At 49.3% G+C, this 27,207-nt stretch overlaps 1 protein-coding gene across 5 annotated transcripts; it reads right to left on the minus strand.

The window, feature by feature from the left end:
- Positions 1–958: 958 nt before the first annotated feature.
- Positions 959–27,207, minus strand: LOC307082801 (RNA binding protein fox-1 homolog 2-like). Of its 5 annotated transcripts, none has more exons than XM_079746510.1 (14): positions 27,055–27,203; positions 26,366–26,712; positions 20,610–20,660; positions 17,432–17,623; positions 16,885–17,070; positions 15,929–15,982; positions 15,372–15,464; positions 8,507–8,612; positions 6,237–6,308; positions 5,983–6,124; positions 5,363–5,411; positions 3,507–3,604; positions 3,285–3,363; positions 959–2,866 (listed from the first exon to the last, which is right to left on the minus strand). In XM_079746510.1, exons 2-14 carry the CDS (start codon positions 26,612–26,614, stop codon positions 2,822–2,824), a joined length of 1,416 nt encoding a protein of 471 aa, XP_079602636.1. In that variant the 5' UTR covers positions 26,615–26,712; positions 27,055–27,203; the 3' UTR covers positions 959–2,821. The 5 variants fall into 5 exon arrangements, with proteins under 5 accessions (XP_079602636.1, XP_079602635.1, XP_079602637.1 ...); XM_079746509.1 differs by having other exon boundaries at positions 27,143–27,187; XM_079746511.1 differs by having other exon boundaries at positions 8,525–8,612; positions 26,366–27,207.

A 27,207-nucleotide genomic window follows, 5' to 3' on the forward strand; every position in this document is an offset into this window, starting at 1 on the left:
TCATTCCAACAGCCACGAATATATACCGATATAGTTCCCATCATGATCCACCAGGGGGCAGTGTTCAGCCATACCAAACCTATTCAATTGATGTGCTCTTCGTCTTTATGCAAAGAGAATGATTTTGAGCAAAATTGTGATGTTATGTGATCAGTATATTCCCTCAAAACTGTCACATATTGAAGGAAAACAACAATACGCTCAATCGCATATTCCAAAAAGGCATTCAGCCTTAAAGGTTGACGGCACGTGGATATGTTTCAGGCCGGGGGTAAGTGGCTGTCAGAAAGGTCAAATGTTTCCAACAGTGCAAAGCAATCTTCATCTATGTTACCGTTCACACGACCGACTAATCTATTCTTTCAATTAGTCCCTCTTCAATTACTCAGAGAGCTCATGCCCACAAATTGCCAATTGCCCCCCTGTGAATTAAGACCCATTACCACCTCCGCCGGTTCACGCTCATGACTCCAGTGAGGGTTCTCCAGTCTAGAAGATCATATCTCTCCGTAACGGGCGGAGTGTTTAACATGGAGGAACAGTTAACAGCGTTTAGCACCATTGCAATAATATAAATAGTAATAATAATAATTCCCCTCATATCTTCAGGAAACTCTTCCGACATTAATGTTTCTAGTCTATAACGCTCTGTCGTTGTAATGGGAATGAATGGAAACATGTTAGCTACCATTTGTGTGGCAATTCTAGCTTCCTGTGAGATAACTTCAGGACTTAATATTTTTCCTGAGAAAAAATGAAAAGATCAAACCGAAACAGCAAAGGTATATTCATCATATTCGTTCACAGGTAATTCGTTCACAGGCTATAACATTTAAATGTTTACACTGATAGAAATAGTACTCCTATATTTACCCAAGGTACATTTCCCATTTGCAAATATTGACTAAAGCAAGAGTAACCAGACGGCATTAAAAACAAAACAGTTTATTAGGCTATGTACATTCAAACAACAATGACATGAAAAAATAAAGGCAGATACAATAATGGCAGAAATAAAATGGTGACAAATAAATAAGTCACTTTTTGAAAAGACAAAAACGCACCTCAATATATTGGTATAGACATGGTGACCATGTGAAACAATTAAAAAACAACCCACATGCAGTTGAAACCCTTTTAGAAGATCCCCGTAGACAAACATCTACCGGGACAAAGAGAGGGTGGAAGAGAGTCAGGTCAGGTGGCCGGAAGTACTGATAAAGGTCACCACCTCTAAGGGACTACCCCAAAGAGGTCAATAGCTCTACGAGATACCCTTCGTGCCTTCACAACCCCCTTCTCTCTTTCTGCCCTGACACCCCTCCACCTCTCTCTGATTCAGCACTAGGATTTAAGTTCATGCAAAGCTCCTCTCCTCCTCATACACACATGCATGCATTGAGATTACTCGTGATAATACTCCTAAATAAAAAAAAGAAATGTATGCAGGGAATCCAAAATAAACGGTTTAAAGTCTTCGACTTCTTAAATGCTCCCTAGAGCATCAGCCGCCACACACGCACACGCACGTGCGCAGTTCTGCGGTTTCAGAAAGAGTCTAGAGTCCTCTGGACGTTAGGTGTGGATGTTGGGGCTCAATGATTGAAGTCCTGGTCCCTAGTCCAACAGAGTCCTTTCCGGGGACCTGGGCAGTCTACAGACCTCTAGGGGAGGCCAGGGGCAGATGCAGTACGAGATCTACTGATGAAGATAGAGTCCAGTTCACCACAAGATGCAATTGGAGGTTTCGGAGGTCTAACCCCCCGCTGAGGTGAAATGTAGAGACCCGCAGATAGGCGACAAAACAAGGAAATAAAAAAAAACCGGAACAGGAACAAGCTAATGTGCTTCTTTCCCTGGTAGTCTTTGGAAGCCCAAAGACCATCGTCACGGTAATGAGGATACATGAGGAAACGGGGTGTAGTGTGGTCCACTGGGCTGGCACACACACACACACACACACACACACACACACACACACACACACACACACTCTCGAGCACATACGCGCGCACACACTCTAGCACACACACAAACAGAGACATGCGCACACGTACACTTGGGCGTAACATGGCGCTAAACCAGCGTTAATCAGCCCGCCAGGCTCTCATTGGCTGATTCCTCCCTAGGTGGGCGGGTTCTAGTCTGTGTGTTACTTAGTGCAACCTGTCCGTCTCTCCTGAGCCAATCGGCTGGCTCCGGTTGGAAAGAGAGACTGGGAGCGTCTGGTTTCCCTGGGACGATCGACAGGTCAGATCGTAGTGTCGTAGTGGAGTAATACTTGTAATACTAAGTGTAGTAAATATAGTCTATATAGAGGAGGAGGAGGAGGAGGAGGAGGAGGAGGAGGAGGAGGAGGAGGAGGAGCAGGAGGAGGTAGTGCAGATCAGTCTTTAGCTTCCGGTCTTGAATGTTGCGGACGTTGGGCGGTGCGGAGGGGGTGTCCTTCGTGTCGTTTCAGGACCGTAGTGTGTCTGTGGCTCCTCCTTGATGGGCCCCCCCCCCTTGGGGAGGTGAGGGGGGGGGGGGGGGGGGGGGGGGTCTGCAGTCCAGCCGAGGGAGTTGTAGTGTACTATTGACGGCGGGGTTGTGTAGTTCAGTTCTTAGCCCTCCTTCCTCCTCCCGTCCCGTAGTGCACGTCTTCCGTTCCGTCGATCGTTTTTCTCCGTTCCGGGACACAAAAACAACGAGATAAAAAAATACTGAAACAAAAGCAGGCTTGGAGTATCGTCCATCGGGGGGGGGGAGGTCCTTCCTCTGGGAGGGAGGGGGGTCGGGGGAGAGCGGGGCGGTTGGATGGATGGGGGGGGTTGTGGGGGCTTTAGTACGGAGCGAAGCGGCTGTATCCTGCCCGGTATAAGCTGGCCTAGGACACACAAGAAACACAAGAGTCCGTTACAACCAAGAGCATTCCCAAATAGTATCCATAGTATGCATGTGTGTGTTTGTGTACCGTTTTTGTGTGTATTGTGTGTGTGTGTGTGTGTGTGTGTGCGTGTGTGTGTATCCTTGTGCTCGCGTGTGTACTGTCTGTGTGCACAGGTGTGTGTACTGTGTGTGTGCACGTGTGTGTGTGTACACGTGTCTGTGAGTGTACTGTGTGTGTGTACTGTGTGTGTGTACTGTGTGTGTGTACGGTGTGTGTGTACTGTGTGTGTGCACGTGTGTGTGAGTGTACTGCGTGTGAGTGTACTGTGTGTGTGTACTGTGTGAGTGAGTGTGTGAGTGAGTGAGAGTTTGTGTGTGTGTGTCTGTATGTGTATGCATGCGCGTGTGTGTCTCACCATGGCTCCCACTCCGTACGCGGCGGCGGCGGCAGGGCCGAGTGCGTGGTAGGGGTCCGTCGTGTACACCCGGCCGTAACTAATCAACAAACAAACAAACAAACAAACAAACAAACAAACAAACAAACAACCATTATCCACGCTGAGTGAGCGGAGCGGCGGGGTTTCCGTGGAGGCCGAGGCCGACGAGAACACGGACGGGACCCCCCGAGGGACGCTCACCTGTCACTGTAGGCGGCCGGCGTTGCCCCGGCAACCGCAGCCGGCTGGGCGTAGCGGTACGCGGCGGCGGCTGCTGCTGCTGCGGCTGGATACCCTCCCTGGACACACACACACACACACACACACACACACACAGACCAGTCAGTTTAGCTGGTTGACGACAGCGCCGCAGAAGCTAATAGGGCTAATAGTTGAAGACCCAGATCAGGTAGTGTGGTGGAACACGACATACAGATGAATGAAAACACACAAGTAGGAGAATGAGGGGGAGGAACAGCCCACTCTACAGAAGGCTATGGAGCGAGACACACCGACACATGCCCATGTCTTTACTCACACCCGCACACACACCAACGCACATCCACGTCGCTACACACACACCACCAACACATGCGTGTCCTCACTCACACCAGCACACATCCAGGACGTTACACCGACACACATCAATGTCGTCGCTGGCACCAGAACACACCCATCTCGTGACCGGGGGTGACCTCGGATCTATAAAAGTCTAATCGTCATGTCGGGAGTAGAGGGCGTGTTTAACAGCGGGGACATGTCATTAGGACGACGTGGGAGCTAAATGATTGATACCACAGCAATGCTTGTTTTAATCGGCTTTCTTCATGTTGGGAAAATCCAAATGCAAACCGTGTCCACAGCAGCTGCGACGCCCTACCGCGCGTGCTGTTGGGAATGATTCACTCCGTCGGCCCTAAAGTGCATTTCTCTGTGTTATTCTAAATTGAGCGGTGCCGCGTGAACGGTGCATTCACATGCATCTTAAAATCCGTCATCCGTCAAACACTTCTACATTCTCTTTATCTACGCAGGTTCAGTCACGATCGGATGTGAATCCATTGCGTATTCAGACCAAACAGACTGAAAGAGCTCTGTCTCATCGATTAGATTTGTGTTATATTCATTATGGAATATATCATCATTTAATAGTACGGAAATGCGGACGTGAACGGACAAGCACAATGCTGCCGTCATCTTGTGAAACGGTAATTAGTTTGTAGAGGCGGGCGGCCGTTAAGCTCAGGCGCTACGCCTCTCCACAGAGACAATCGATTAGGAGTGAGATTTACAGAGAGACTGCACGGAATCGTATCCGAGGACACCCCTATGGGTTAAACACTTAAACACACACACCGTGTGGGGGTTAAGACACGTCTCCGAAACACACACACACAGTTAAATGTCCCAGAGGCACAGGTGTGTGTGTGTGTGCTATGCAGGACATCGTGCTGAGCAGCTCTGAGTCCGAAGGGGGTCTCAGGGCAGGGGGGGGGGATCTGCTAGTATGCGCATCTTAAACACACTCAGCCCTATTACGTGTTTAGTCATTTAGCGGGAAGTCAAAGCAACTACATACACCGGAGATACGGGGAGAGGACCTCTGAGAGGACTGCGCCGGGTCAAACCACACCAAACCCAACTGGTTAGCGGAGGCGGACCTCGGTGAGCTGGTTAGGGCTACGACCCAACCACGAGCTGCTGTTAGTTAAACAACACCATGCACATCACACCAGGGAGAGGGCGGGCCCGTAGGGGAAGGGGGGGGTTAGGTCGTCGTTGTAGGGTGAGGTCATGGGGGTTAGGGCGCGGGGGTCAAGGTCGGGGGGAGAGGTCAGTGAGGGGGGGGGGGGGTTCCCTACCTGAGCCTGGGGAGCTAAAGACAGACTCCTGAAACACTAGTCTATAGAGAGAACACACACAGCCATTGTCATGCCTGCACAGAACACATCATCCCACATACAGCCCACCCCCCCCCATGTCTGAGACCACCAGCAGCGTGTGCAGGTAAGGGGGGGGGGGGGGTTGGCAGAAGAAGAAGCAGAAAGGGTACTCACGTATAATTCAGCTGCTCCGTAGAAATTACCATCCTGATAGACCAGGCCACTGAGAGAGAGGGAGACAAAGAGAGAGTTTAGTCCACTGCCAGGCTAGACAAGCCTTCTCCAGGGTAGGTAGATCCTATCGAGGGTAGCTCTTACTCAAATTGTGCTCTCGCGAGAACTCTGAATTTCCAGGGTATTATCGGCTTAAGAAAATCGCTATCGGCGTATCGGTTATCGGCTAAGGCTGATGAAAATAAATCGGTATCGGCCCTAAAAAATCTGCATCGGTCGATCCCTAGTTGGTACAGCAATAAAGCCGCCTCAGAGCGCAGTAAAGGGCGGCAAGCAGCGCAGAAAGACCAGGAAGGAAAACTATACCATCTACATAACATTTGCATTTGATAAAAGCGTCTGCTAAATGCCCTCAATGTAAATGTGGGCATTTACCGATGTACTTACAATAAGTACATCGGTCAGAAGAAAGAGAGAAAAACATATATCGCTGTCAGTACAGTAAGGCTGTTCATAGAACCAAGTGCCAAGCACTCACACTCACTAGGTTAATCCCTCCCCTGTATACAACAGAGACACCTAGGATAAGACGCCACAGGATGCTAGGTACTGGGTCTTACCCGGGGTAGGTGGGCATGGCAGGCTGGGGCATGGCGGCCCGCACGGCGCTGTAGACCGGGCGGGGCCGGCCCCTCAGGGCCCCCCGGAAGGCGGCGGCGGTGGAGGCAGCGACCGCCGCTGACGAGTACGACATACCCGGAACTGGAGGAGCAGGGTTTCGAAGGTCAGGAGAGAAGGGTTTAGGATACACACGATGGGGGAGGTCACGATTGGCTGCCTGGTGAGGTCAGCTGACCGGTAAGGGTGAGCGTACCTGCGTAGATCTCCGGTCCGTACATCGCCCCCATCATAGGACTCAGCTTCCAACCAGCAGCAGCTGCAGCCGCTACCCAGACAGAGACACAGACACACAGAGACAGACACACAGAAAGAGACAGACACACAGAAAGAGACAGACACACAGAAAGAGACAGCGACAGAGAGACAGAGACACACAGGCAGACACATAGACAGAGACAGAGAGAACGAGAGAGTTAGCAGGACTGGCTATACAGGGTTGGAAAACCTGTTAACAGTCAATTTAACTTTCAATTTGATGTTGTGCATTCTGCACACTACCTAGCTAGGGTAAGCATGGTGCATGTTCAGTTTAGCTAGCTAGTGTTAGCATGGTGCATGTTCTGTTTAGCTGGCTATCCTTGAGCTATCAGCTCAAGGATACCCAGAAAATTTCCATTTCTAGGATTTCCTAACTGTGCATTTATCCCCCTCAATGGCAGGTTTCTTTCTGCAAGGAAGAGTATGCAGTCGATCACTCGAGTCGCAGCACTTCTCCAGTGTGCCTTTTCAGCGGCCATGGCTCTCTGCAATTCGCTATCAATAGTTTTACCTAGGCGTAGGCGGGATGCCAATTCTTTCCACATCAGATAAGCATTTATGTGATGGAACACTTGTTTCATGGTGCTTCAGTATTTTTGAAAGACACTGCCAGTTATTATACCCCACCACAAGGCGCGTGTCAGCAACTCTTGCTTCAGCAAAAAGCTTACATGCAAAACAATAGACTCTGTTGGAACTTTTGGAGTACAGTAACCAATCCCGCTCCACTTTCTCTCCATTTGACATTTGACTCTACACAAAAACAGTATGCTTTTGCAAAACACCTTTTACTCTTATCTGATCTTGGATATGGCCCATCAGGACATTTCTGTGGGCAATTCTCAACCATGTACTGCCTCAATGAGGCCCCCATTTCGTGTGGTGAAGGCCATTCAGATGGATCTTCTTAGTTGCCCCTTGCCCCAGCCCTCTCCCCTGCATCTCTCTGTTCCTGTTCATCGTCATCTTCACCTCTCTGTTCCTCTCCCTCATCTTCACCTCTCTGTTCCTCTCCCTCATCTTCACCTCTCTGTTCAACATTCTCCTCAGTGGTGATTGACTCGCCATGTCTGCCTGCACTAATTTCCCCCAAAGGACACAGTAAATAGGTTGGTCGGCAGAAATTAAAACCATGGGCGATTAGGTTTGTATGGCCTCACTAGTTTAATTATTCCTACATGATGTCATCACTGGTCTCCTCTATAGCAGAGGCCATCACCGACCTCATGTCTGTCTCCCTCAGCCCTTGCCTATGTTCTTCTCCACTAAGTTTTATTGTCAAACAAGCATTATTTAATAGCTTTGAATAAATTACACATCTTGCTAATGCAATTTTTCAATATAAATAATATTTAGAAATTAATCACTTGATATCAAGTGGCTGCTCCTACACTTCCACCTAATATTAGACAAACCTGTTGCCTTCCCCTTTCTGACCTGATTCTTTCTCTCTCTTATCCTCTGCTTTCTCTCCATCCTCGCACCTGATATGAACTTTGTAGTTAGGAGGTTTAAAATATACAGCAGTCAAACCACATAAAAAAAGTTTACATTTTAAATGATATCCTTATTGGATACATACTATATGAACATGTTGGACCCAAAACCAAACAAATTTTTTTTTCTATGTAGACTAATGTCCGCCACATTTGAATCATCATACTTTTAAGCACGGGAAAATTATATTTTTGTATCAACTTTATAACTCTGTTTTTACCGGGTCTATTTACATAAAACAAAGGGGGGGAGGCGAAGGAGCAGGGGGGGCGCCTTATCAGTGACGTTCCTCTGTTATTGATCATCATATCATTTACACAAACGCTGTTAAATACAGAAAATGCAGACTCAAGTAATTTTGCTTCCATCAATTTGGCTCCCTCTAGTGCGGCGCCCCTATGCACCGCATATAGTACATAGTGCAGTCCACTATTTGCGCCACTGTTGCTAGGGTTAGCATTGTGCATGTTCTGTTTAGCTTGCTAGGGTTAGCATGGTTCATGTTCGGTTGAGCTAGCTAGGGTTAGAACGGTGTGTGTTCTAATAATTAGCATGTTCTGTTGAGCTAGCTAGGGTAAGCATGGTGTGTGTTCTAATAATTAGCATTTTCTGTTGAGCTAGCTAGGGTAAGCATGGTGTGTGTTCTAATAATTAGCATGTTCTGTTGAGGTAGCTAGGGTAAGCATGGTGTGCGTTGTGTTTAGCTACCTAGGTTTAGCTGCTCACCATAAGGCAAGGTGCTGAGCGCCTCTCCGTTAGGGTACGGGGAGACTGTTTTCTTGTTGGTCATCACCCTGGCCGTGGCGTTGTTCACCTGCGGACAAACAGACGAGACGTCAACGCAGAAAACCCACCACAGAGGTGGAAGACAACGCTGAGAGCACAGGCATGCACAAACACACCACACCACAGGTCAAAGGTTGATTAGATGTACCAGGACTCAGACATTTGGTGGTGGGTGGTAGGTGTGATTGTTTGTGTAGGTGTGACCTTTATCGCGACAACAGGGAATTGTGTGTATGTGTTTTTGTGCGAGGGGGGGGGGGGGGGGGGGGGGTGTTAGTTGGGAATTGGGCACCATTAGAAAAAAGCCAGCTGCCAGTAGAGAGAGAGACAGGGAGAGATACAGTGAGAGAAAGAGAGAGAGAGAGAGGCAGAGAGAGAGACCGACAGAGAGAGAGAGAGATGTAGACAGGCATATAGGATAGGTGGACTCTGTCTTTGGTCATGCACGTGTACTGTTAGCATGTTATTAGACGTGTGGATAGTGTGTGTGCGTGTTTGTGCATTAATCATTCCTCTGTCAAGGAAACATGCAAATGAGGAAACCAGCATGGAGGGTAAATCTGAAAAGGATTAATAAGGTTCCAGGGGTAATAGTCCATGAATCAATCCATTTGGACTCCACCCCCGTCCCTGACCACCACCTCAATGCGATCCAGAGGAGCAGAGTGTTCACCAACCAACGCGCCCAAACAACTCCCAAATTAAACCACAAATAGACTGGGTACACACAGAATAAAAACACACACAGCCAAATACTAAGCATCACATCACCAGGTGTGAGAGAACAAATAAACAAACAATATAAAAGAAAAAAAAAAACAGCCAATCAGCAAGCTTCTGGTGCAGTGCAGAGACCAATCAAAACGCAGCACTCCGATTTCAAACACAGAGGAGGGATGGGGGGGGGGGGGGGGGGGGGGGAGAGTGCAGGGGGAGGGAGGGATGATAACAGAGTCAACCTTAAGAACATGTTACATGGTGTAGGGACATTAAGACTGAATGAAGAGTGAGGAGAGAGAGAGGGGGGGATGGGGGGGGGAATCATCTCACACAAAGCAACACCGAAAAAAGTATTTTGTACAAAAGAACACAGCTATGTTAATAGACCACAGTGTAACATCATTCAACACAAGAGATTAGATTGGTTGACCATTCCCCTGTAAACCAGACTGGATGTGAAGTGGATTGGTTGGTGGGGGGGGGGGGGGGGGGGGGGGGTAGGAAGAGTGATAAACAAACAGGGAAAGAGAGAGGGGGAGGGAGGAAGAGGAGGAGTAGAGAGCAGTCCTCATTCCCAAAGAAGAACGAATGAAACAAACGATAACGACAGTGTCAGGCGCATGGGCATGGGTCAGACACGACTGGCACTAAGATGACTGGTACTACTGCAGCCGAACCAAACCAAAAGGAGGAAGACATGTCCGCAGCAGACCCAGCCAGCAGGGAGGGGAACCCGGGGGCAGGTCACTGATACAGTCACACCACAACCAACGTTCTCCAAGGATACAAGCAGTATGCTTTGGATCCATCAACACGTAGGGGCACCGCATGCTCAGCTATGGCCTACCGTTAAAGAGTGGCGCTTCATTCGCGTGTTGTTCTTTCCGCAGAAGCAGAGTTCAAGTGCAGGTGACGTTGCGGACTGCGGTTTTTCCACAACACGCCCATGAATCAGTACTCTCTTCTTGTCGAGGAAAGCAAGCGCGATGTGCAGATTAGCGACTTGCGTAGAAAGCTTTGCAGCGGCTGACTACTATGATGTTTACTTCTTCAACACAGACGCTAATGTGCACATGAAACAGGTTCAACTTGCTGAAGAAGTGGCACAGGGCATTAGGAACCATTCCCCTGTTGATATATGAACATGCCCCTAGCAGAAGGATAAGAGTGATTTGGACATCCTCGCAATGTTCCTTACTGACTAATTCATTACTGAAATTATTATTAATCAGAGAAAGCCCACAGATCTGTCCCCAGAGGAGGGTTATTGTGCCTGATTCACCTAGCGGCCATCTTTGTTTCATCTTGATATTAGATGCTGGCAGGGTGGGGGGGGGAACTGAATGCTGAATTCCGCAGTTAGTGGCCGCTAGGTGATTGTGTGCAAGACAGTGATTGGCCAGTCCGAGTCAGGTGTTAGGAGGAGGTGGGTGGGGGCTAGCAGAAGAGAGCATACCTTATTAAAGGCAGAGGTCTGATAGGGCGGTTAGATTTCCTGTGTCTTCAGCTTCAAACGACACAGACAGATTTCGAGGGATTTGAGCGGCGGTACAGTATGTGACAGTGTGTGTGTGTGTGTGTGTGTGTACGTGTGTGTGCGTGTGTGTTAGACTAAAGATTAGTATCAAATAAAATATAAATATCCAACAATGACGTCATAAGGTAGGGGCATGAATGGGTGCAATCATTACATTTTGTATTAATGATATTAATCACAATCAATATTTGAGGTGGGGGGTGGAAGGGGGGGCTTTTCAGTAACTGACGTTTGTTCACAACTTACCGTTACCGTAGGAACAGCGAGGGGTTACCGTGGAGACTGACAACAACACAAAGAAGTCATCAGGGAAACAAAAAATATATAATAAATGACGGAACCAAACCAACAAAATCAAAGTTGAAAACACTTCCACCAAACTGTCTGAAGAGCCCATTAGGAGGCCACACAGAGGGGTGCTAACTCTCACGGCTACGGCTAATGAGTAAAAGCCCTGAACCAGTCGGGGCTAGGCAGATAAACAAGGGTTCTGAGCGATTTAGAGAGGTTCCCCCCCCTCCCCCCCCCCCCCTCCCCCCCCCCCAAGTCCGCTGTGGTTATGGGGAGAGAGGGAGCTGTTTCATGTCTACCTCATGTGGCTGCTGTGGACCACTTTAGAGGGAATAAGAAGCTACCCCCAACCGCGCCCTCCACACATTACCGCCTAGTTCCGGCAGCCTAGCTCTCGACCGCCAACAGCAGCGTACGCTATCCGATAAATAAATCCGTAAAGAAGCGGTGTGTTCCTAGGAGGTACGGCTAAACCCTGAGGCTTCATAGGAGCAGCGCTCATGGTTTCACCGGTCCAAGCAAGCGTGTTTTTCAAGTGGAGTAGATCTAAAAGTCAGATTACGGAAGGAGAATAAAGACACCGGGCTAAGATACAGACAAACAACACAATGGAACAGCGGTTCACCAGGACAAGCTAAACACGATGCGCATGGAGGGTGGAGGGGGTAAAGACAGACAAGACAGTCGACAAATTAGTAGACAATGACAGCCGGGGGGGTAAGGGACAGTTGCTCCCGACGGACGCACAAATGTAGTAAGATAGCATCTTAGGTGACGAAGCATGCAAGCTACTACACAAGACCACTGCCAGGGTCCGATGGACAGCGAGCCCCAGACCCCGCCCCAAACCCAAACCCCACCAGGAAGCGGTGCTCTGAGAGCCCGGGATGCAGAAGCACGACCAGCCCGTCAGCTCAGCATGGTGCTCATCGCACAAAAAAACCGACACACAATCGAGGTTGATAGTGTCCCGTTTCGGGACAAAAAAACGATTGCTGTCGTGATGGGCCGAGCCAAAGCCTGGATTCCTCCAGACTGGATCGCTGTCGAAGGGGTTCATGCAAGACCGGGTTACCTTCAGACACGACTTGCAACCTCGGCCCAAAGACCACAGACCTCCCATGCCGCGGTGGTGAGGGGATCCAGAAGTGATCGTCGCTACGAGTCTACAGCGGCCCACCGCTAACCAGACGCGTGCATGCCAGTTTGGAGGCGTTTCCACGTCGCGCCCCCACCGCCTGGGTTCCCCATCAGACCAAAACTCTGCGCCGTGGAGGAGTCTGGCCGTCCCGTTACCCATCAACCACACGCACGCACACACAGACCGAATGAGTCCTTGCCGGGCTAAATGAGTCAGTGCAGACTTACGACCGATTCTGGCTTTAGTAAAGTGAATGTTATCCCACCAAACCGGACTACATGTTAATGCTACCTTACCGGACACCATGCTAATGCTATCTTATATATTTATGGATGATTTGATAGGGACAGATACAGTGTACAGTGACAAACTGAGAACAGCCATCCAATGCAAGTATCTTAGTGCTTATAGCGGATGCTAATTTGCAACACCCTTCCCTAGACTATATGCTAATGCTACCTTACCGGACTACTTGCTAACACTACCTTACCGGACTACATGCTAACCCTAACAGACATGTTGGGGGGATGGGGGATGGGGGCCCAGAAGCTCTGCCCTGGGGGGGACACATGCATGAGAGCAGTCCAGGATGGAGAGGGATGCAGTAGTACACAGAGCAGGCCTCTCCGTGTCTAGGCCTGCAGGAGCCTGGGGGCTGTACAAACAGTGGTGCAGATGGAATGAGAGTATATAAATATATATATAGACACAGCATATAGACACACAGGAGGAATTGGAGTGAATTGGAGTTGGGCCACTTACATGGATATATCGGAAGCGCACAGGAAACTGACTTCTTCAAAGCGCAGAGTTTTATTCCAGACAAAGAGAAATACATTTTCACTTAACAGGAACAACACATTTTCTATACATCATGTTACAACGAGACACTTAAACCCTGGAGGTGATTATGCACACCGATACAGTGATCTACAAACATGCAAACTACAAGGAAAAAGCCCTTCCAAACCCCCTATTGGCTCGAGTTAAGAAATAACAACAGCCAATGAATGCAACGTAAACACTGGCAGACTCTTTGTGAAGAAGTACAAGCTGAGCTTCTCGACTCCGTGTCGGAGAAGGGCTTTGAAACACAGTTCCAGAAGACTTCATGCCGAAACAACTGAAAAAACCCAAGAAGACCTGTCACCAAAAGCCCATCTTCACCAAGAACCAGTCAAAACAATGGACATGCAGGACCGAGTGTCCATCTGTGTTAGTCCCAGCATGTGGAAGCAGACTAGATACCGACCAGGCATGCAACCCCCGCTAGACAGCATGCTGGTGGACGGAGACCACAGACAAAAGCACTGGCGTGATTTCCACACTCTAGGACAGAATGTTAAATCAGAAGCCGCACCCATCAGAGTCGGCTCGTATTTCAGAGTTTATGAAAGTACCGGGAGACTTCCCCCGCTCCGCCTGAAACCGTAGTTCAACAAACTCTGAAATCGTTGGACCAAACCAAGCGAGAAGGAACAACAGCAACAACATGTCCGCTCAGACGCAGTCCCCTTCTCCCCCCCCCCCGGGAGAAGACCGGGGTAAAAATAGACCCATCGCTCGGCCGATGTTAGCCCTTTTGTTCCATGCACTGCACACACACAGACACGCACGCACGCGCACATACACTCACGCGCACACACACACGCACCCCCATGCAGTGGACACGTGACTAGAACCTGACACCACATCTGGAGGGCAGCTTGCATGCAGCGGACAACACCGCGCCGCCGTTCCGTGACTCAACGTCTCCAAAGCATGCAGGACAACAGCAGCAACACAACCAACGAGAGAGAGAGGGGAGGAGAGAGAGAGGGAGAGGGGAGGAGGGAGAGAGGGAGAGAGTGGGAAGGAGAGAGAGAGGGAGGGGACTAGAGAGAGAGGGGAGAGTTGGAGGAGAGGGATTGGAGGGCGAGGAGAGGGACTGGTAAGAGGAGAGTGGGAGGAGAGAGGAAGGAGGGAGGAGAGAGGGAGAGGAAGAGGAAGAGGAAGAGGGAGGGAGAGAGAGGGGGGAGGAGAGGGAATGGAGAGAGGAGAGTGGGAGGAGAAAGGAAGAGGAAGAGACAGGACAGTGAGAGGGTAGAGCAGGTGAAATAGAGAGAGAAGGACAGAGAGGGGTGAGGAAAGGGTAAAGGGAGAGAGAGAGAGGATAGGAGATAGTCTGAGATAGGAGGGAGAGAGGATAAAGTGAGAGAAATGGAGACAGGAGGTAGTGAAGAATAGTTTGAGGCTAGGATGCCCCCCCTTCAGGTTGTTGGGGGGGGGGGGGGGGGGGGGGGGGGGGGTGCAGGTTATACATCCAGCTTGCTGATTGGCTAGACAGAATCTACGAGTATTCATTCAGCTTGCTGATTTGCCAGAAGTGGGGGTGATGGATGCAGGTGGAGGTCATTCGGTCACACAGCTACACCAAAGTGTAGCCAACCAGCCCAGTCGGTCATGCAAGATGTTGACTCTCCCATGACGATGACCCGACCAGGACAGGCCATGCACTCAACCTCCTCGCCACTCACAAATATTTAAACATTGACATTAAAACGAAATTTAAAGAAACGCCATGCACTTGCTCCCCCCCACACGACCTGATGGCAACACAGATAAAGAATGAAGGGAAACCAAGGTGGGAGGTTTAAAGAGAAGAGCCATGCTAGTGCTGCAGTCGCCCCCCAGGAGCTACGGGCCAGGAGCTGGTCTCGAGTGCTCAGCGAGATCACAGGGAACACCTGTTCAAACGGTGGAACGTCGCCCAAATGGACGACAGGACAGGAAAATGAGGGAAGAGAGGAAGACTGCATGCATGCTGAGATTGAGCGCGATAAAACGTATTCCAGAAGGCCCCCAGCATGCGTTATGCTCAAAAGCCCCTAAAAAAGAAAGATAACCCAGCAGGACAGATCAAAGCATGTGAGTGATGGGAAGGGGGGGGGGGGGGGGGGGGGAGATAGCTAGCACAATCAGCAGCCAGGCAGTGCTTCTAATGCGTGTGTGGGAGGGAGAGGGCGGAGGGAGGGGGGAGACACAGAGACGGAGACAGAGAGAGAGGGTGAGAGAGACAGAGATAGAGCCAGAGAGAAGGGGAGAGGGGGATATATTACCTCGACCTTGCGACCCTCCACCAGGGTACCGTGGAGCCGCTCCCTGGCCTTCTCCGCGTCCGCACCGGTCTCAAACGTCACAAAGCCGAAGCCCTACGGCACACAGAGCTGTTAGACGGCGCACACATAGGGAGGTCAGCCCCCTGTACCATCCAGTGTAGCCCCTCTAGTGAATCTAGGACATGGTGGACATAGGGAGGAATCAACCCCTATAACCATCTGGTGTACCTCTCTAGTGGAACTCTGAGCCCCTCTAATGAACCCTGCACACATGGTGGACAGAGAGAGGGTTCACCCCTTTACCCTTCTACTGAGCCCACCATACGTGGATGTGGCTAGAGGTTCATCTGGGAGATGGTGTAGGTTTAGTAATGGTTTATGGAGTACGGTTACAGCTAGGCAAGAGTTGGGTTGGAAAAGGTTAAGGATTCGCAGTAAAAACTTAATTAGAGTAAATGATCACAGAAGAAAGCGAGGCAGTGTGTGGAGGAGGAGGGTTGGGTTGAGTGGAGGTGGTCGGGGGGTTTTTGGGAGAACATGAACGTTGGGGCTCTCACCTTGGATCCTCTCTCGTTGAAGATGATCTCCACGTCCAGGATCTTCCCGTATTGCTGAGCGTGAACAGGAGAAGAAAACCGTCACTGGGTGACACAACGCGGATCCTATCCCAATGGAACAACAACAGAAACGACCAAATCCACATGTTTTGATGTTCTTCTGACATGCTAATGCACAAGCTCACTGACATGGAGCCAGTAAAACTTCTGAGTGAAGAAGGCTTTATAGGCAGTCTCATAATTCATCATAATGAGCGCAGGGTAAGAGCAGGAGGGGGCGTTTCAATAACTGATAGTGGGTTTGTTCATCATGGGCTCTATTGGAGATAGCTACCTAGCCAGGAAGTAGTCAAATCGTGCATACCTTAGTTGGACCAGAAAAAGATACCGTTTAGGGAGTTGCTAAACCGTCAGTTGGAACAAAATGGATGCAATTTGATCGCAAAGTGCCCCCCGGAACGCGTCGACAGCACAAGAGTGATGTCGACGAAAAAAAAGTTGAACAAAAAATCATGGCTGATTTTCATCAGGACATTAGACAATGACCTCATCTCCAAATGTAAGAGCTGTCCAGATGTAAGACCAGGGGTCTTCACAAACCAGAGTCTTTCATTAAACAACATTTTGTTCCTGGAATGCCAATGAAAAGTCAAAAGCGTATAGGCCAATTAATCATTAAATAATTCAAAATTACGTTTCATATTATAACAAACAATTATCTTTATCATCTTCCATTATGAAGTAGTATGTCAATCATAGGGTCTGTGGCGGTACTGGGTTTATAAACCTGGCTTCCCCAGTCTAAGGGAATTTGGGAGGAAACTGGACAACTCTGGTCTATATTGAACTGTAGAAAACATCTGTGATCAGTATGGGCCCCTAGAGCTGACCCAAGGGTCCCTAAGGAGACTCCTAGAGTGAGGAGAAGGAACAGTGCGGGCCCTCTGGCTGCTCACCCCAAACATCTGTCGCAGGTCGGGGTCCCGGAAGCGGAAGGGGATGTTGGAGACGTGCAGGCGTTTGGGGGTCCCCTTGGGCTCGGAGTCCCCGTCGGACACCGCCACCAGGGCCAGCGCCCCGGCTCCCACCTCCTCGCACGGGGCCCCCGGCTGCTCCACCTGGGAGGCCTCTTCTGACTTCACCTGGTGGGGGGGGTCAAGATGGGTTAGGGTTTATAGCTCCACATTCTTCAGTTCCTGCTCCTTGATTCAGTACCGGTTTGGACTGCAGCTGCAGATAGCGCTTTAACCAGTGACCACTCATAGCGCTTTACAATACTGCCTCACATTCACCCATTCACACACCCACGGCGGTGTCAACCATGCAAGGCGACAGCCAGCTCGTCAGGAGCAGTCAGGGTGAGGTGTCTCGCTCAGGGACACCTCGACACTCAGCTCAGGAGGTTCCGGGGATCGAACTAGCAACCTTCCGGTTACCAGTCGACCCGCGCCACCTCCTGAGCCACCTGCCGGCTTCATATGTTGCGATTGGTGCTGTGCTCACGTTGTTGTTGATGCAGATGGTTCCGGCAGCGATGGGTGCACCCGGGACGGCACCTCCCGCCTCGGCCGGTCCTCCGGCGACGAACATGGCCCCGGAGCCGAACTCGGGCCCCGCCACGCCGTTCTGGGGGGGGGGAGGAGGGGGGAACGCCAAAAAGGGTGCAGCGTCTACCAAGCTATCTGCTGCCGAGTCCTGAAGGAGTGGGGGGGGGGGGGGGGAGAGAGAGAATGATGTTTAGAGTCGATAGTTAAAGAACATGTTTGGTTGTGTCATCGATTGTGAGTCAGAAGAATCCAATATACAAGAAAAACAAGCAGGTTTTCACCGCCTAGCTCCCCCCGCACCCAACCATTCCTCCCCCTCTATGCCTTCATCCCTCAATCAATCCCTCCCCTAATCCCTCTCCCTCCATATCTACTGGCAGCCGTGTGTTTTCAGTCCACCAACCATTAAATATTTACAGCAAACACATTAATAATTTACCCTGAAAAATCTGATACACATATGAGTAGGAAGATGTTTGGGGAGAATGATTTGAGCGAGAGTGAGATAAAGGCATGAGAGGGACTCCAGAGAGGCAATATGACGGATAGAAGGATGACAGAGACCGAGGGAGAAAGCGGTAAAGGGAGAAGCAACAGCCGATTGTTAGTAATATGCAGTGGCTGGTACAACCAGTACATTTACATTTTACAGCCATCTCGCAAACAATGATATCCAAAGCCCCTCACAAAGGAAATGTATCTACGGATAAAAGCCTAGCAGTGCTGCATGCTATGAGGAAAACTGAAGGGTAGCAGCGGTAGCATGGAGGAAGAAGCCTGTTATTGTGCAATACCAGGTATGAACCCAGTCAACCTTTCCATTTTGCTCTGTGAATAAGAAATGCCTTCGCCGTGCCAATAATAGTGAAGCCCCTTAAATGTAATTGATCGTGAAAGACCTTTAAGCCAGGTAGAGAGAGAGAGAGGTAGAGTGCGAGAGAGAGAGAGCGGGAGGGAGACGGTGATTATGAATGAAGTAAGGAATGTCTGCCTGGAGGCTTGCTGCTGTTATAGTGGGCTGGGTCGGCTCGCAGGGACCTGTAGGCCACCGACATGAAGCAGCATGCAATCACACATAGCAGGGGTTTTCCCTCCCTCCCTCCCTCACCCACAAACGGGTGTGTGTCCTACTCAGGGCTCTATGCTGATGGTTTCCATAGGACTACTGTAATCCAAAATGCCTAATTACAGTTCTCCATAAGAGCTGATTTGAAGACTGAAGTGTGTGAAAATTGGGTGGAGGGTGAGAGTAGAAGAGAAGGGGGGAGAGAGGGGGGTGGAACCGAAGAGGGGGGAGATAGGAAGTGGAGAGGGGGGGGGGGTGATAGAGGGAGTTGGGGGGTGATGTGGGAAGGGGAGAAAGAAGTAAGATGAATAGAAGCGGTGAGGAGCAGAGGGGGATTATAGGAAATAATGACAGGCTTTTTTAGGGAAGCACTGGCTGTATTATCACTAACTTTCCTCCAATGATATCCTCTCCTGGCTGTGCTCAACTTAGTACACCTGAGATGAGGATTACATCTCATCACATTATATTATTGTTATTATGAATATTTTTATGTTATGTTTGTTATGGTTTATTTCCGCAGGGCAGGATGTGACCTCTTTACCGGATATGAGGCTGGAAGAGATATGGCTGTGCGATATGGACAAAATGCTTTATCACAATATCGGTCCTTTCATATCTTGATAACGTCATGTAAATATGTGATACCCGATATAGTGCGTGTTCGGTTGGTTCAATGAAAGAAATGTCTTCCCAAAATAACCACAGGCCTCATGACTGCTCTTTGATAACCCTGTCAACCAAATACAAATGAAAGGCATTTTCTTTTTTCTCCTTTTATTGAGAAGAGGCAAGCATAACTGTCACACATGAGACAAATTAAGAAAAGTTGGATATCAAACATATAAAATACGTTACAAATATTGAAGCCAATAAACAAAGTATCTATCGATAGCCATTTTTCTCTTGTCCCTTTATATACCTCGTCAAATCGAACAGTCCTATAAGGAGGGAGTTTGCCCAGTGACATCATGGTGGCAGGAGGATGTTAACACTTCAGAAGTTTTCTTACTGGCAGCCCAGGAGGGCAAAGCAACACCAGACCCCAAAGCAGATCAACAGATAACCTCTACCTCGGTCGTTTCCTGTCGTCCTGCTCCTTGACGCGACTGTCTGTCTCCCTCCCCCACCTCCCCCTCTCTCTCTCCGCCTCCTCTCTCCCCCCCACCACCTCCGACTCTCCCCCACCTCCCCCACCTCCCTCTCTCCCCCACCTCCCCGTCTCCCCCACCTCCCTCTCTCCCCCACCTCCCTCCCCCTCTCCACCCCCACTTCACTCCCGTCTGTCTGCAGCATGAAGGTTTACTGCTGCTGCATTGCAGTGGCAGCCTGCCACACAACAATTTATACGTTTCTGTTATTTCAAGGTTTTCCAGGACACATGGAAACCATGGCCTACACGTTTTCAAGAGTTAGAGAGTGAGCGAGTGACTGAGTGAGTGAGAGAAGGCAGGGCTCTAATCTGGGTATTCTCCCTGCATGCATTGCTGAGAGACAGCAGCAGTGCTGAGGGCAGCGCACGTGTAGCACTAGTATGTGTGCACGTGTCTGTACCCCGCTCATTTATGTGGTCTGAACAGCCACTGCTATTTAGGTCTCACATACACACACTGAAGGTGAACTACTTGGTCCCACGCGGTAAACATGGTAGTGTTGACATGGGCCCCCCCCCCCCGTCTGTGTGTGTGTGTGTGTGTGTGTGTGTGTGTGTGTGTGTGTGTGTGTGTGTGTGTGTGTGTGTGTGTGTGTGTGTGTGTGTGTGTGTGTGTGTGTGTGTGTGTGTGTACCGCAACTCCCTCCTGAGGTTCAGCCCTGCTGTGGTAGAGAGCAGGACTTCACACACACACACACACACACACGCAAGCACACAACCAGATTTACTACACACCATGCTGGCGACACGTTTAGCATGCCTAGTGCTAGCACCAACTGTGTACACGCAAGTTAGCCTGCAATGGTACATTCTACATTCTTGATTCTACACCGTACACACTGAAGGGTCTCTGGACTTAACTTTACTTTGAAAGCCAGCTCAGCAAAGGGTGAGGGATTTTTTTTTTTCTCTTACCTGACTCTGAGGAGGGTAACCATGGAGACCAGGGTTCAAAGGCTCGTTGTTCTGCGAGAGAGGGACAAAACAGAGACAGAGGTCAGGTCACGACAGATAATAACAACAAACGTACAACAAATCGTAAAGTCTGCACTATACATCAGGAATTTTGCGGGTTCGTTAAGACTAGAGTTAAGTTAATTGGAGACATTGTCCATGGTAGGAAGAAAAATAGCCGTTATTATTGTTCAGCTAACTCCCTTCTCACAGAGTAGATGTGTTTTGCAACTGGGCAGATGTCGATCTGTTGACATCCAAAATCTTTCAAAAGACTACTACAAGAAAAAACTAGCCACTACCCGCTGTATTTTTGTTTTCACCCAGGTACGCACAAACTACCTGCCTCGGCTAGGTAGCTTCCTCGATATTGCCCACAAACAAACATATCCACAGGGTTTTGATTTTGTGTTTACCTGCAGCTGTGCACGGTCCCAGACTTAGGCCGAGGCCCACAGTTAGATAAGCCCCCCAGGTAGCAGCTCTCCGGGTAGAGCGCGTATCATTAAGGATCATCATGCTGAGCATAGCACAGCATGTTTTTTAACACACGATTTGAACGCAGCATCAGGATTCTGTTTACATACCACTGCGTCGCTCACGACTTGAAGAAGAGACACAGATTTGCTAGCAGTTAGAATTCTTCTATGTTAAATGTGGTGGTGAATTTGGGATTTAACTGGATATCATATTGTTTCAACCAACTGGTTGCAATGAACTGGGGAGAAGGTGAAATTAAGTGTGCAGTTGACAGTCTTGTACTTCGTGCATTCTTACAACCGGGAACTGAGCCCTTCATATTGATTCCGAAGTGACTGTTTAGGCTGCGTTCCAATCAGTTAAAAAAAACAACTCCTACGCACCCCCTCGTTACTTATTGAATGGTGCTCTGCACTAATAAATAGTGAATTATCACGCCCTCTATAACGCAGCCTCTGCCTTCACACAGAATTTTAACAGCGGCCCTCCGATTGAAGTATGTGAGAATTAGCTGTGGGATGTGAGCAGGCCTGGTGGCGTGTAAACAAAGAATTGAACCCTGTTGATTTGTTTGATTGTGTGCAGTTCTTAAGCGCTTACTTGTGTTGGACAAACCAAGGTTCAGCAATGTGAGTTGCTGAACACTCTTGGAATATAATGGCTGTCAATGGCTAGCCGACTTCCCAGTTTCAACCACAATGTCCACAATTATCTCGGGGTCCGAACCAACTGGCCGAATCCTATAAAACTATATCTAAATCGGCGTATCCGCTCAGAGAAAATAGCAGGTTTTGCAGCCGGCAGTGGGCTCTGATCGCGTCGCTGTTATCCAGCGGAACTAGGCCAACTTTTCACAAACACACCCATTAAACTCTGCCTGCAGGGTTAGGGTCCCTTAAAAAGATCTAAAGTTAAGATAGTTACATTAAGTACTTTGGGGGGTACTTATGTTGGAGTACTAGGGCCATTTTCGCCCCTGTCTCTGGGTCAAGCATTGGACCTGTAAGCCACACAAAAGGAATCACACACATGGACGCAAACACACACCCACACACACACACACACACACCCTGGAAACCAGTGTTGTGGTTAATTGCTTGGTAATTGAGTTTAATTTGATTATATCTGTCTCTCTGCGTGCCCCCTCCCACACACGCGCGTCCCTCCAGAAGGCCATTGTCTGCCGGGGAAGAGAGGATAGAGGAGAGGAGTAGAGCATGGAGGGAGAGAAAGGAGAGAGCAATGGCATCGGCCCTGACACGCACACCAGATAAAATGGGGAACCCCAGGAGAATGTGATACTCTCCTTCGTCACATCCACATACTCCTGGGATGGGAGGAGGGAGCTCATCAAAAATAAGAGAAAAACTGAATACAAGCAGAAGAATAGAGGTATGAATACTGGAACTACCATCACTGTGTGTGTGTGTGTGTGTGTGTGTGTGTGTGTGTGTGTGTGTGTGTGTGTGTGTGTGTGTGTGTGTGTGTGTGTGTGTGTGTGTGTGTGTGTGTGTGTGTGTGTGTGTGTGAGTGAGAAAACAGCCCTCTCTTTGTCTCCGTCCACTTCCTGTCTCATCTGGAACCAATCTCCCCTCGTGCCTTGTTCCCAGAGGGGCCGCTCTGCTCCACACTCATATGGAACATATTTATATGTAGTGTACACTATATGGACGCAGTAAACCACTCTGGGCTGTGCCTTATTGGGAGTGAATGTACAACGGAGGGGGGGTGATGGTGCCGAAGGGTAGGGGTAGCTATGAGGGAGAGCTAGGGCAGGGCTAGCTATGAGGGAGGGCTAGGGCAGGGCTAGCTGTGAGGGAGAGCTAGGCCAGGGCTAGCTGTGAGGGAGAGCTAGGCCAGGGCAAGCTGTGAGGGAGAGCTAGCTGTGAGGGAGAGCTAGGCCAGGGCTAGCTGTGAGGGAGCGCTAGGGCAGGGCTAGCTGTAAGGGAGGGCTAGCTGTGAGGGAGAGCTAGGGCAGGGCTAGCTGTAAGGGAGGGCTAGCTGTGAGGGAGAGCTAGGGCAGGGCTAGCTGTAAGGGAGGGCTAGCTGTGAGAGAGAGCTAGGGCAGGGCTAGCTGTAAGGGAGGGCTAGCTGTGAGGGAGAGCTAGGCCAGGGCTAGCTGTGAGGGAGGGCTAGTTGTAGGGTTAACCCCATCGTTAGGCCGTGGGACTCCTCCTCCGGCTCCACCGCAGCTGCAGAGACCAGAGGGGGAATCTTAAACCCAAATTACACCACAGAGCACAGAAATGACAGACCCAAGTGGGGGAGGGGGAGGAAAGAAAGATAACAAGAAAGAAAGAAAGAAAGAAAGAAAGAAAGAAAGAAAGAAAGCTAACAAGAAGAAAGAAAGATAAGAAAGAAAGAAAGAACGAACGAAAAGAATAGAATAAGAAAATGTTATTCGATTCTAGAAAAAGGAGAGAAAGAAAAAACGAGAGTGAGAGAGCAAGAGACAGAGAGAGGAATTTAGCAACATCTGGAATCACTCTGTCTGGGCGAGCAAAAAAGGGGGTTGGAAGGAGAGCAAATGGAGGAAAAAGAACAGAGAGAACATAAGCAGAGAGACAGAGGGGGACGAGAGAGGGAGAGAAACAGAGAGAGAGAGGGAGAGAAGAGAGAAAGACAGACACAGAGAAAGAGACGGAGAGAGGGAGAGAAACAGAGAGAGAGAGAGGAGACGAGAGAAGATGGAGGCAATGAGTCAGACTTTAAGAATTTCATGTGATTATTTTCTTAAGGGGTCTGAAGCAGAGAGCTGAACCTGATCCCTCTCTCTCCAGCCGTCCTGCTGACACGCACAACTTTGAATTCTCTCTCTCTTGATCCACTGCACTTAGATCATTTCTATCCATTAAAACCTTCCTCTCCCCTTCTGTCTTTGATCTCTCCCCCCTCTCTCTCTTTCTTTAACCCTATATCTCTCCCCCTTTCTCTTGCTTTAACCCTTTCTCTCTCCCCTCCCCCCTCTCTCTCTCTGGGGTAAGAGACATGAGGTCAACAGATGGCGAGAGAGGCGGAGGGAGAGCTGAAGACAGGATCAATTGACATTAGCTTGTGTGTGTGTGTGTGCGCGTGCATGAGTGTTTGTGTGATGGAGTACATGCGACAGTTTGGGGGCAACTGTGGGGGAGGGGCTAAGAAAATTAAACAAGGGGGGTTGGATGACATCATCAAGCAGGGGGACAGAGTGAACATTGAAGAGAGAGAGAGAGAGAGAGAGAGAGAGAGAGAGAGAGAGAGAGAGAGAGGGGGGGGAAGAAACAGCTGGGAGAGGGAAAGTATTGGAGAGGTTGGGTAACAGCAGCAGGCAGAAAAAGAGGAACAGAGTGGTAGATAGAGGTTTGGTAACAGCAGCAGTGTGTGGAGCTAATCACGGTGAGTTCAAAGGTCAAGGTCACTACGCTGCTCTGGAAAGAAATCATTGAACAGCACTAATCTGTGTACACACACAAACTATTTCATCTGTGCACACACACACACACACAATATAATCCATGAACAATTTATATAATCTATACACACACATCATACAATGTACACATATTCTTTGTCATTTTATTTATCGTCACACAATGCACAAACTTTAATCTACACACAGACACACCATATTCTCTACCCACACAAACAAACCTTGTAATCTATACACACACGCCCACAATATAATCTATACACACCCAATATAAAAATCTATAAACACACCATATAGGTCTAATCAATAAATATACAAACACACAAACCCACACAATATATAATCTTTATCCATTCCCTCAATCTTTATAATCTATATGCATTATATACACAAATATATTTTTTATTAACAACTAAGCTAATTGCTAACTTCACCACTACATCCATTAATTCATGTGTTAATATATTATAATAATTAAGTGTTATAAACGTTAAATACTATTTTGAGTCCTTAGTTTGCCTATAGAGTGAATGATTAGATTTCACCCTAACCCCCGCAACCCCAACCAACAGGGCTGGACCATCAGCAGAAAATGGTTTATTGACCTACAGCACCTGTTCCAGTCTGCCACAAACTATGAACCACACTTCTGTGTCTTACAGTCCCCATAGTTTACCCTAACCGCCGGACTAGTTGAGGAGAACCCACTATGTGTAAACTATCTTATAAAGATCCCCTGGTGTCACTGAATTGCTCCATTCTGGGACGTTTGGAGGACCACTCCCAAACCATAAACGCCTGCTCTGGCGCAGAGACCCACAGTGGCTTCTCAACACAGACTGGTAGTGGAAGAAAACACTCAGATCCTGCAGGACGCTGACCAGCCTGCTACACCCTCTCAGGCCCGTTAAAGCGATCAGCCTAATGCCCTCCACTAAATGATCTGGGATCTGCTTAACACAATACAAAGCCTCTTTACTGCCACTGATATGGGGGGGGGTGCGGGGCAGGGATATACGAGAGAGAGCGAGAGAGGGATGGGGGAGAGGGAGGGGTAGTGATGTCTGGAAACATGTGAACTGGGAGTCAATTAGCCCCCAGATACATAGCCGGGGGTGTGTGTGTGTGTGTGTGTGTGTGTGTGTGTGTGTGTGTGTGTGTGTGTGTGTGTGTGTGTGTGTGTGTGGGGGGGGGGGGGGGGGGGGGGTATGAAGAGGAGGGTTGAGCCCAACAAAAGAAGATCGAGAGGAGTAAGTCATAATCTACAGACAGGGATGCTGTAGCGGTGAGACCTGCCTGCGTGTGTCGATGAGGGCCTCCCTCAGACTATTCTTTGTCTTCCCCGTAACCCCCCCCCCCCTCACCCATACACCTAGCCACACAAGGGGGGAGGGGGTCCCCCTTATGTCCGATGTAACACCTTGAGTCATTATCATTACTAGAAACGCTCATCTCTTCTACGTGCATATCAAAATAAGCCTCCACTGTTTTACAGAACCGTTCCCGAGCAGCCGGTCTGTCTGCGGAGCGTCTGTCATAAAGCAGCCAGGATCAGGTTACCTTTGTCTGCTACGGCCCCACTACTCACCATGCCCTGGCTCACAGCCATGGCACTAACCAAATGCCCAAATTTAGCTTACGATATTTGATCACTGATGTGCTGTGTTTACTGATGGACAGTAACAGTAGTAGCTACAGACATACAGTAACTCCGTTTCACTTGAAGAAAATCAACCCGGTTGTATTGTATTCTGACGGACGGTCGGGCTACGAACCCCGAATCGGTAACAAAGACACCCCCGTGTGTGTGTCCATGCTCGCCCCTTACCTGGCCAACGTCACCGACCCCGGTCCCGTCTATCCGCGGTCGTTTGCAGTCCGCCGCGGCGAGGTCCACCAGAACTGCGGTTGGCTGGGCGTCGGGTTCGGGGTCTCCTCTCTTCATCCCCCGCACTGTCGCCGGACCCCCAGGCGCGATCGCATGCGGTCCGGTTGTGGTGTCAATGTCCCTTTCCAGGTCCATTATCCCCCGGGTAGCGGGCAGTATGATAGATGCAACGTCGGTCGACATTAACATCGGAGGGGCAGACAGTCTCTCCACCAGAAAGTCTTGTTTTTTATCCGTACGGACTGGAAGGTATCCCGGCTCGACAGCAACAATAGAGCCCGGTGTTCCTATGATGTGGTGCGGGTGTTGAAGATGCTCATTAAGCTCTAAATTACTTACATATGAGTGTGCGCCCTATAGTATGACATCTTGGCTGGGTCGGACGTCTAAGCAGGACCCGGTAACTCGGTGGACATTTTCCAGTGTTTTTTCCTCTTTTTTTGAACGGAGGTATATCTCAGCGAAGAACACAAACCCCCAAATCTTGGGATGGCTGAAAAGCTAATTAGCCAGCTCACGTTAGCTAGCCTGCTAGCAACACATTCCGCTAGCTCCTCACATAAATGTGTCTTGCTTGGAAAAACAATGGAGCCAATACAAAACAATGTGGATTGCTTTTGACTAATTACCTTCTAGTTGGTTAGCGCAAACACACAGAACCTCAGCTCGTTTCCACGTCTAGGAAGTCAATGTAAAAAGATCCCAGGTTTTCCTTACCACCTTTCCCTTGCTCCGAGTGTCTCGTCTCCCTGTCCTTCGCTGCTCGGGTCTGTCTTGGGAGT

The sequence above is a fragment of the Pollachius pollachius genome, assembly GCF_949987615.1.
Source record: "Pollachius pollachius genome assembly, chromosome: 11".
Lineage (NCBI taxonomy): Eukaryota > Metazoa > Chordata > Actinopteri > Gadiformes > Gadidae > Pollachius > Pollachius pollachius.